Source organism: Somniosus microcephalus, chromosome 3 (assembly GCF_052327205.1).
Source record: "Somniosus microcephalus isolate GS21.2 chromosome 3, FLI_Smic_1.0, whole genome shotgun sequence".
Taxonomy (NCBI): Eukaryota; Metazoa; Chordata; class Chondrichthyes; order Squaliformes; family Somniosidae; genus Somniosus; species Somniosus microcephalus.
In genome coordinates, this window is record NC_140989.1 from 124,825,301 (window position 1) to 124,837,521 (window position 12,221).

The 12,221-nt window shown below is 45.8% G+C and overlaps 1 protein-coding gene across 1 annotated transcript in view; it reads right to left on the reverse strand.

Moving 5' to 3' along the window:
• abch1 (ATP-binding cassette, sub-family H, member 1) overlaps positions 1-12,221 on the reverse strand; it is a 122,119-nt gene that overhangs the window by 34,871 nt on the left and 75,027 nt on the right. Inside the window, exon 18 of the mRNA XM_085981594.1 lies at positions 10,992-11,096. Coding sequence (XP_085837720.1) covers positions 10,992-11,096 — 105 coding nt within the window. The remainder of the gene's footprint in view (positions 1-10,991; positions 11,097-12,221) is intronic.

Sequence of the window (12,221 nt, forward strand, 5' to 3'; positions counted from 1 at the left end):
GGTTACACTATGGTGAGGCAAGGTTACACTATTGTGAGGCACGGTTACCCTATTGTGCGGCAAGGTTACACTATTGTGAGGCACGGTTACCCTATTGTGAGGTACGGTTACACTATGGTGAGGCAGAGTTACACTATGGTGAGGCAGAGTTACACGATTGTGAGGCACGGTTACACTATTGTGAGGCACGGTTACAATATGGTGAGGCACGGTTACACTATTATGAGGCACGACTAAACTATTGTGAGGCACGATTACTCTATTGTGAGGCAGAGTTACACTACTGTGAGGCAGAGTTACACTATTGTGAGGCACGGTTACCCTATTGTGAGGCACGGTTACACTATTGTGAGGCAAGGTTACACTATGGTGAGGCACAGTTACACTATTATGAGGCATGATTAAACTATTGTGAGGCACGATTACGCTATTGTGAGGCAGAGTTACACTATTGTGAGGCACGGTTACACTATTGTGAGGTGGAGTTACACTATTGTGAGGCAAGGTTACACTAGTGTGAGGCACGGTTATACTATTGTGAGGCAGAGTTACACTATTGTGAGGCAAGGTTACACTATTGTGAGGTATGGTTAGACTATGGTGAGGCAAGGTTACACTATTGTGAGGCATGATTACACTACTGTGAGGCAAGGTTACACTATTGTGAGGCAAGGTTACACTATTGTGAGGCATGGTTACACTATTGTGAGGCACGATTAAACTATTGTGAGGCAAGGTTACACTATGGTGAGGCACAGTTAAACTATTCTGAGGCAGAGTTACACTATTGTGAGGCAGAGATACACTATTGTGAGGCAGAGATACACTATTGTTAGGCAGAGTTACACTATCGTGAGGCAAGATTACACTATCGTGAGGCGTAGTTACACTATTGTGAGGCATGGTTACACTATTGTGATGCAGAGTTACACTATTGTGAGACAAGGTTACACTATTGTGAGGTATGGTTACACTATGCTGAGGCAAGGTTACATTATTGTGAGGCATGGTTACCCTATTGTGAGGTGTGGTTACACTATTGTGAGGCAAGGTTACATTATTGTGAGGTACGGTTACACTATGGTGAGGCAAGGTTACACTACTGTGAGGCACAGTTACCCTATTGTGTGGCAAGGTTACACTATGGTGAGGCAAGGTTACACTGTGGTGAGGCAAGGTTACACTATTATGAGGCACGATTAAACTATTGAGAGGCACGGTTACCCTATTGTGAGGCAGAGTTACACTTTTGTGAGGCACGATTACACTATTCTGAGGCAGAGTTACACTATTGTGAGGCAGAGTTACACTATTGTGAAGCACGGTTACACTATTGTGAGGCACAGTTACCCTACTGTGAGGCACAATTACACAATTGTGAGGCACGATTACACTATGGTGAGGCAAGGTTACACTATGGTGAGGCAAGGTTACACTATTATGAGGCACGATTAAACTATTGAGAGGCACGATTACCCTATTGTGAGGCAGAGTTACACTATTGTGAGGCACGATTACATTATTGTGAGGCATGGTTACACTATTGTGAGGCAATGTTACACTATTGTGAGGCAGAGTTACACTATTGTGAGGCAGAGTTACACTATTGTGAGGCATGATTACACTATTGTGAGGCATGGTTACCCTATTGTGAGGCACGGTTACACTATTGAGAGGTATGGTTAAACTATGGTGAGGCAGAGTTACACTATTGTGAGGCTCGATTTCATTACTGTGAGGCAAGGTTACACTATTGTGAGGCACGGTTATACTATTGTGAGGCAGAGTTACACTATGGTGAGGCAGAGTTACACTATTGTGAGGCACGGTTACCCTATTGTGAGGCACGATTACACCACTGGGAGGCAAGGTTACACTATTGTGAGGTACGGTTACAATATGGTGAGGCAGAGTTACACTATTATGAGGCAGAGTTACACTAGTGTGAGGCAAGGTTACACGATTGTGAGGCAAGGTTACAGTATTGTGAGGTACGGTTACACTATTGTGAGGCAAGGTTACACTATTGTGAGGTACGGTTACACTATTGTGAGGCAAGGTTACACTATTGTGAGGTACGGTTACACTATGGTGAGGCAAGGTTACACTATTGGGAGGTATGGTTACACTATTGTAAGGTAGAGTTACACTATTGTGAAGCAGAGTTACACTATTGTGAGGCACGGTTACCCTATTGTGAGGCACGGTTACCCTATTGTGAGGCACGGTTACCCTATTGTGAGGCACGGTTACACAATTGTGAGGCACGATTACACAATTGTGAGGCACGGTTAAGCTATGGTGAGGCAAGGTTACACTATGGTGAGGCACGATGACACTATTCTGAGGCACGATGACACTATTCTGAGGCACGATGACACTATTCTGAGGCACGATTACACTATTGTGAGGCAGAGTTACACGAGTGTGAGGCAAGGCTACACTATTGTGAGGCCAAGTTACACTATTGTGAGGCACGGTTATACTATTGTGAGGCAGAGTTACGCTATTGTGAGGCATGGTTACACTATTGTGAGGCACGGTTACCATATTGTGAGGCATGGTTACACTATTGAGAGGTACGGTTACACTATGGTGAGGCAGAGTTACATTATTGTGAGGCACAGTTACACTATTGTGAGGCACGGTTATACTATTGTGAGGCAGAGTTACAGTATGGTGAGGCAAGGTTACACTATTGTGAGGCACAGTTACCCTATTGTGCGGCACAATTACACTACTGGGAGGCAAGGTTACACTATTGTGAGGCACAGTTACCCTATTGTGAGGTACGGTTACACTATGGTGAGGCAGAGTTACACTATTGTGAGGCTCAATTACCTACTGTGAGGCAAGGTTACACTATTGTGAGGCATGGTTACACTATTGTGAGGCACGATTAAACTATTGTGAGGCAAGTCTACACTATGGTGAGGCACAGTTACACTATTGTGAGGCAGAGTTACACTATTGTGAGGCACGATTACACTATTCTGAGGCAGAGTTACACTATTGTGAGGCAGAGTTACACTAGTGTGAGGCAAGGTTACACTATTGTGAGGCAAAGTTACACTATTGTGAGGCACGGTTATACTATTGTGAGGCAGAGTTACAGTATTGTGAGGCAGAGTTACACTAGTGTGAGGCAAGGTTACAGTATTGTGAGGTACGGTTACACTATTGTGAGGCAAGGTTACACTATTGTGAGGTACGGTTACACTATGGTGAGGCAAGGTTACACTATTGTGAGGTATGGTTACACTATTGTAAGGTAGAGTTACACTATTGTGAAGCAGAGTTACACTATTGTGAGGCACGGTTATACTATTGTGAGGCAGAGTTACACTATGGTGAGGCAAGGTTACACTATTGTGAGGCACGATTACACTAGTGTGAGGCAAGGTTACACTATTGTGAGGCAAAGTTACACTATTGTGAGGCAGTTATACTATTGTGAGGCACAGTTACACTATTGTGAGGCAGTTATACTATTGTGAGGCACAGTTACACTATTGTGAGGCAAGGTTGAACTATTGTGAGGCAGAGATACACTATCGTTAGGCAGGGTTACACTATTGTGAGGTACGGTTACACTATTGTGAGGTGCGGTTACACTATTGTGAGGTATGGTTATACTATTGTGAGGTCAGGAGCTGCAGTCTGCCACACTTTATCACTGGCAGATTGAGCCAGGAGCTCAGAGAATGAAATGCAGTACAGAAGAGCAAACAGAATACATACAGTGACATAGAATTTACAGCACAGAAACAGGCCATTCAGCCGAACAGGACCATGCTGGTGTTTATGCTCTACACGAGCCTCCTCCCACTCTATTTACTTCATCTCACCCTATCAGCATATACTTCTATTCCTGTCTCCCTCATGCACCTACTAGCTTCCCTGTAAATGCATTAATGTAGGGAATTCTATTCCCTTCATTGTATATCTATTTTGCTCATAGGTTTCCCGATAAGCAATATTTTGCATCTGACAGCATTAAATTTAATTTGCCATATATATGCCTAGTTGCATAACAGCTCTAAATGCTTCTTCAAAATTTTAACTGGACTCTCCAGCTCTAGTGCAATGTTGCCTGCATATTTAACAAGCAAGCTTACAATTGGTTTCTGCCTCTTGCATAGAAACAAGCATGGTTGATCCCTACGGTGCTCCTTTCAGCACTCCCCGTATAACGCCACATCTCTCATCTCTCATCTAGTCTTCATTTTTTAGTAATCCAATTTCTTATCTGATTCTACATTCTACCCTACAGTCCAATGGGTTTTAGTCATTCGTCATGTTAGATGCATATTAGGCAGTTTATTAAACTTAAAATAAAAACAGAAAATGCTGGAAATACTCAGGTCAGGCAGTTCCGACGAAAGGTCACCAACCTGAAACGTTAACTCTGTTTCTCTCCCCACAGATGCTGCCTGACCCGCTGAATGTTTCCAGCATTTTCTGTTTTTATTTCAGATTTCCAGCATCCGCAGTATTTTGCTTTTGTATTAGCTTCACTGCCTATATTCAAAGAGTCAAAATGTTTTCTAACTTTTCCTATAACCAATAAATACTTTCAATTTAACTTCAGTTCAAAAACATGCTGCATACTTCCAATTAATCTAGATGTTGCTTCACAGCGGTTAAAAAACTAACTAAATTCCAATAACTACTTCAAATGGAAAGTAGATTATGTTGTTTACATGTGGTATCACCGACTGCCACCAGTGTGTTATTTCTCATTTTCACTTCCATACTGCTGTACACATCCTAATTTCTGACACTTTGTAGGCTGCATGCATCTTTGTACGACACTGAAATTCTAACAAAGCTTCCAATAGTTGCTCACGGGAGGCACAATCCATAGATCTAGAGGCTGTACTAACAGAGTGTTGGAAATGAAGAAACAGTAACTTTAGTAAAGTATTGTGTTTCATTTGAATATCTGAAAATACTAACTCTTCTGTGTCATTTATACCACGTCATCTGAAATGTGCTGCCTGCAAGGGTGGTGGAAGCAGATTCTTTCAAAAGAGAATTGGATAACTACTTGAAGGGGAAAAATGTGCAGGGCTATGGGGAAACGGCAGGGGAGTGGGACTAATTGGATAGCTCTTTCAAAGAGCCGGCACATAATCCAGGTTGTCACTCCAGTGCAGTACTGAGGGAGTGCTGCACTGTCGGAGGTGCCGTCTTTCAGATGAAACGTTAAACTGAGGCCCCGTCTGCTCTCTCAGGTGGATGTAAAAGATCCCATGGCACTATTTTGAAGAAGAGCAGGGGAGTTCTCCCCAGTGTCCTGCCCAATATTTATCCCTCAACCAACTTCACCTAAACAGATTATCTGATCATTATCATATTGCTGTTTGTGGGAGCTTGCTGTTTGCAAATTGGCTGCTGTGTTTATTACAGTGACCACACTTCAAAGGTACTTCATTGGCTGAAAAGCGCTTTGGGACATCCTGAGGACATGAAACGCAAGTTCTTTCTTTCTTTTATACCAGGATTGTATCATTCCTAAAATTATTATTTTTTTGCTGCAATGGGTGAGCATACATTTATATTAGTACAGCAGCCATTAAAAATCTAGAATAATTCCTTTTGCAGATTTTAAATAGCTGTGCATTAACCCAGATCCACCTTTGCAAGTTTGCCTCCAGAAAATAACTTCACCTCATTCATAACTGGTGTTACTGTTGTCAAATCAAACATAATTTAAAAACTGGTTTGCATTGTTAATATTTAAGAGAGCTATCGAACAGAGATCAGAATAGAATTGAAAAAGCATATATAAAATATATTGGCCTAGAAATTGGATATGGCCACAAAATGGGCAGTGTTCAGGCCCAATGGTGCTAAGCTGCGCCACCTCAAAATGGTCTAGATAGCACACAAAATTTGTGCTCAGTCCTCATAACATGATTATATTCTTGATTTCAGCGCTAAAATTGCTGCTCATTGGCTTAACGCTCAACAGGTGGACCAATATCAGGTCCAGTCTAATTCCTAGTCATGTGTGGCACAAGCTTTATTCAGCAATTAAAGGGGAGGTGCATTGATGCTACAGCACCTCATTGTCAAGCCACTCAGAACTTATCTGCAAGAAGAAAAAAGTACTGCAAAGCCATGATGGAGCGTCCTCAAAGGGAGAGAGCCCGGAGATTATCCAATGCAGCTCTGGAGGCACTAGTTGTGGCCATGGAGAGGAGGCAGGCTGTACTCTTCCCACACACTGGAAGGAAGCCCTCACCACACACCTCGTGAAGGTTGTGTAAGGAGATAGCTGCCCATGTCACGGCCTGGTGACAAGGTCGGCCATACAGTGCTGAAAGAAGTTTAATGACCTCACATGGCAGGTCAAAGTGAGTGAAGGCTTCAGCAAATGTCATATCCCACTATCTGCACCACAAGCCTCGCACACTACTCAATGCACCACACCCCCAGCACTCACCTACCAATAATCTCTACCTATCACCACTCACACCTCACAATCAGAGCTACACTTCACTCTCTCACACTTACCACTGCTGCAACACTCACATTCACATCTCATACCTTGCACGCACTGACATTCAACTATGGTAGGCACATCACCCAAACACATTGCACCACACTCACTCACACATTTCTCTTTCTCTTGCAGGTCAAGGTCACACATAACCGGAGGGAGCAGTGGCAGACAGGCAGGCTGACATCAATGACCTCTGCCAGCTGGAGGAGAGAGTGCTGGACATAATTGGGTGGCAGATCGTAGAGGCCGTGGCAACTGACGAAGTTGAACCACTTGGGGAGAAGAACGGTATGGTCATTCCTAATCCTTCTCACATCCCACTTCACCCTCATCTCACAATCTCTTACTTTCAAGCTACTCATGCTGTATGCAGGCATACCTTGCTTCCCCCCATCTCCTCTCACCATAACCCGAATCTTGTGCCTTTCTGCTTTCAGATAATCAACAACAAGCAATGCATGAGAGTGAGGGGGAAGAAGAAGACGACACAGCATCACAGCATTTGTCACTAGCAGACACCAGCTCAGAAACTGGCACTGCACGCACTTTAGAGGCTAGTGTAGTAGCGGGATCTGCACAAGGTGAGGCACTGGACACGAGTGGGCTGTAGCAAGGCCAGGGGGAAAGGGTAGCTTGGGGGCCAGCTCCCCGGAGGGCAGGTTCACGCGCGAGTTAGGTTGCACAGGACTCAGATGAGAACCTCGATGGGGTGGATTTCAGAAGAAGGGTAATGGGCATGCACACCGAATTATTAGGTGCAATGGCAAGCCTGCCAGAGAGCCTCGTGACAATATCAAGAAGCATGGAGGAGTCTGCTTCCAACATTGCACAGCGCTCTACGCAGAGTTTGGAGCCCAGGATTTCCAGGCTGGAAATGATGGAAGACTCCCGAAGAGACCGTGTCGACCCAGACATGATGCTGCGTGTGATGGGCGATGTCGTGGCTGCCATTGCAGCACAGGCGAAGAACCCACCATCTTAGTGCTGCAGCGGAAGCGCAGAGCACTCCCATGCTGTCTATGGTTGGTGCCATCCAAACTCAGATTGCTGCCATCGTGGCTGGGTTTACCACCGCCGACCAGGGCTTTCACAGTGTCGCAGCAGCCCAGCAATCTGTGCTCCAACAGATTGCTAGGAATGCTGAGGCGCCGCCCCGGGGGAGTGGCAGTGGGTCTCAGGATGACAACATTCCTGTTCCCACCACTGCCACTCCGCCTTTGCCCTTGACGCTGTCTGTCAGCCAGCCAGCCCAGACTGCTGCCGCCCATGCCGAGGTGGTGCAGTCTACAGCCGGGCCTTCTAGAGCCAGAGCTGCTTGAGGTCGTCCTGCAAGGCCATCTGAAGTCTCCCGCACGGAAACTCAGCAGCTTTCCACCAGCCATGCTGCAGCCACTGGGGGAACACTTCGTAGGAGCACTAGGACAGGAAAGGGCACCTGAACAACAGGCACTAAAGGATTGCACAAGGGTGATTAGTTCATATCATTACTGTAAATATGTGAATTCATTTTTGATAAATTTATAAATTTTGTTTGGAATCTTTTGTGGTGTCTGTCATTTCAGCTTTGTGCCCAGGAGGACACTGTGATATTCCGTAAGACAGGGATGGTATGATGAGGATGTGGTGAGCAACGGGGATCTGGGGTTTCATTCATTGGAATCGGAGTCTGATGAGGCGTTGACGGAGAGCCCTCTGGAAGCGGGATTGGCTGCCTTTCTCTTCCCTCCGTCCTCGTCCTCTTCCGCTTGCTCCTCTTCCTCTTCCTCCTTGTCCTCCTCTCCCTCGTCCTCCTCTTGAGGTGATCCTGCAATCCATGCTGGCAAGGGTTGGGCCCTCATGATGGCCAAGTTGTGAAGTGTACAGCAAACAACCACGAAATGGGACACCCCCTCCGGCGTGTACTGGAGGACTCCTCCCGAGTGGTCAAGGCAGCGGAACTGTTGCTTTAGTAGCCCAATGGTCTGCTCAATGATGTTCCTGGTTGAGGCATGGCTCTCATTATATGAATGCTGGGCATGAGTAGTGGGGTTGCGGAGGGGAATCATGAGCCAGGTGGAGCACAGATAGCCCTTGTCTCCGATCAGCCACCCTTGAGTTTGCTGTGGTGGCTGGAAGATTGCTGGCACACCGGACTGATGCAGAACGAAGGCATCATGGCTGCTGCCAGGATAGCGGGCATTGGCCATCAGGAAGCAGTGGGCGTTGGCACACACCAACTGCACATTAAGAGAGTGGTAGCCTTTACTGTTATGGAAGATCTCAGGATTGTTATACGGTGCCTGCAAAGCCACGTGTGTGCAGTCAATGGTGCCCTGCACCATGGGGAAGCCCGCTATCCTGGCAAAGCCACATGCATGCTCGTTCTGCTTCTCTCAGCTCAGAGAGAAGACAACGTAGTCCCTTCTCCTGGTGTAGAGAGCCTCAGTGACCTCCCAGATACAGCAATGGACGGCAAACTTTGAGGTGTTAGCTATGTAATGTACATTACTGAGTGTAAAGTAGCCAAATTTGCTGATGATACAAAGATAGGTGGGAAAGCAAGTTGTGAAGAGGACACAAAGAATCTGCAAAGGAATATAGACAGGCTAAGTGAGTGGGCAAACATTTGGCAGATGGAATATAATGTGGGAAAGTGAGGTTATCCACTTTGGTAAGAAAAATAAAAAAACAAATTATTATTTAAATGGAGAGAGATTACAAAATGCTGCAGTACAGAGGGACCTGGGGGTCCTTGTGCATGAAACACAGAAAGTTAGCATGCAGGTACGGCAAGTAATCAGGAAGGCAAACGGAATGTTGGCCTTTATTGCAAGGTGGCTGGAGTATAAAAGTAGGGAAGTCCTGCTACAACTGTACAGCAGGGTATTGGTGAGACCACACCTGGAGTACTGCGTACAGTTTTGGTCTCCTTATTTAAGGAGGGATATACTTGTATTGGAGGCAGTTCAGAGAAGGTTCACGGGGTTGATTCCTGAGATGAAGGGGTTGATTATGAAGAAAGGTTGAGCAGGTTGGGCCTATACTCATTGGAGTTTAGAAGAATGAGAGGTGATCTTATTGAAACATATAATTACTGAAGGGGGCTCGACAAGGTAGATGCAGAGAAGATCTTTCCCCTCATGGGGGAATCTAGAACTAGGGGAACATAGTTTCAGAATAAGGGGTCGCCCATTTAAAACTGAGATGAGGAGGAATTTCTTCTCTCAGAGGGTTGTAAATCTGTGGAATTCTCTGCCCCAGGGAGCTGTGGATGCTGGGCCATTGAATATATTTAAGGTGGAGATAAGACAGATTTTTGAACAATAAGGGAGTGTTGGGTTATGGTGAGCGGGCAGGGAAATGGAGCGGAGCCCAAGATCAGATCAGCCATGATCTCATTAAATGGCAGAGCAGGCTCGAGGGGCCAAATGGCCTACTCCTGCTCCTATTTCTTATGTTCTGATATTCTTATGACTCCTACTGCAGACTGGAAGGATCCACCGGCGAAGAAGTTGAGGGCCACGGTGACCTTGACTGCCATTGGGAGAACTGTGGTTGTCCTGCTCTCAGGCTGCAGGTCTGGTTGCAGGAGGTGGCAGAGTTCTGTAACCACCTCCTTGGTGAAGCGGAGCCTCCTAATACACTGCTCCTCACTTAAGTGGAGATAGGAGAAGTGCTCTCGGAAGACCCTAGCTGGGTAAGGCCTCCTGTTGAGAGCCCTCCTGGCCCTCCTCCTCCTCCCTCTGTGTGCATCTGCTCCCCCTCTTCGCTGACTCCGGTCCCTCTCCCGAAGATACTCAAGCGCGAGGGGTCTGCCAGTAGAGCCCCCAGGACTGTGAGCAAGTGTTGTGAGCAGAAACCTTTAAAATAAGAATGAAGGCGTTCTCCACTTGCAACAACCTCCCTGTTACCGTAGAACCTTGAAAGAAGTTCTTAAAGCTGCTGGAGTTGCAGAAAGTTGCACAGAGCCAGTCAAACTGCAGAAACATGTCAGGTGCAAGTAGTTGCTGATGATCCCTTTAAATACCGCTGCTGGAGCCACCTTCCTGCTTGTCAGCACTTGCTCAGCTCGTCGCACTTAAGGCATGCCAGTAAGTTGCACGGCGAACTCCAAACTTGCAGGTCAGGCGTCAAGTGAGTGTTGCACACTCACTGACGTCACAATCTGCATCATTTCCATGATTTTTGCGATCGCTGATATTGGCAGCGGTGCTGGCCATCTGAAAATGGTGGCCGCCATGGGACCTGCCGCCACCAGCTGGTGGAAGAGTGGCAGCCGACATTTTATCACCCGATTCTGGCGGTACTGGGTGACAATAAACCCCCCCAATTTCTAGGCCATTGTTTCAGCAAATTCTATATAATCATGTTGCAAAAATTTATATTTTTACCGTTAAATTTGAAAATTAGTTTTCAGATGTATAAATTAGCTTTCAAATGAATAACCTATTCAAATGAACAGGAATAGTGTGTTGTGAAATAATTGAACACGCTTCCTTACCTCGGTACAGTATACCGCGAAGAGCTTCTGATGCAGATGTTAGTGGCAGGATTAAACTGATGTATCTTAGGGGATATGGAATACATTCGATTGGCCAAATGATTCCTGAAACAAAGAAAAAAGAGAATTTGATCAATTGTTACGATTCAGCTGCCAATCAGGTGCACCTCAAGTAAGAGTAATGACGACATGAGGAAAACTTGTTTTACGCAGCGATTTGTTGTGATCTGGAATGCACTGGCTGAAAGGGTGGTGGAAGCAGAGTCAATAGTAATTTTCAAAAGGGAATACTTCAAGGGTAAAAACTTAGCAGGTCTATGGGGAAAGGGCAGGGCAGGGCAGGGCAGGGGAACGAATTGGAAAGCTCTTTACTTATAAAACACCTTAGGATTTTCCTTTATTTTGCTCGCCAGTGTTATTTCATGGCCCCTCCTCGCTCTCCTAATTTCTTTTATTAAGTATCCCCCTGCACTTTTTATACTCCTCTAGGGCTTCCTCTGTCTTTAGTCCTTTGTATCTGCCAAAAGCCCTCCTTTTTTTCCTAATCCATTCTCGTATGTCCCTTGACATCCAAGGTTCCCTGGGCTTGTTGATCCCACCCTTGACCTTTATGGGAACATGTTGTCATTGTACTCTCTCAATTTCCTTTCTGAAAGACTCCCATTGCTCCGATGTAGATTTTCCTACAAGTAGCTGATCCCAGTCCACTTTGGCCAGATCCTGCCTTATCATATCTGATTAATCCTTGCCTCTCCAAGTGGAGACTAATTCTGTCCCTCAGAATTTTTTCCAATAATTTCCCTACCACTGATGTTAGGCTCACTGGCCTGTAATTCCCTGGTTTATCCCTACTACCCTTCTTGAATAATGGTACTACGTTAGCTGTTTTCCAGTCCTCTGGCACATCCCCTGTGGCCAGAGAGGTTCTGAAAATTTGTGTCAGAGCCCCTGCAATCTCCTCCTTTAAATACCACGTACAGTTAGGGCAAGGCAACACCATCTCGTGTCCACCGCCCCCTTTGGAATCAAAGAACGAAAAGGTTTGAATCGATAAGTCAAGCGGTCTTGGGGTTAGGATGAAACGCGCGGTAGTATAGGCGGGGTATGAGTTGCAAGTAGTGCGTTAACTTTGGAGTAAAAGTCTAAAGCATACCTCTGACAATTCGAAGTTGCAAGTAGTGCTAAGCATCGTCCCCTCCCTATCTCTGTAACCTCCTCCAGCCCTACAAT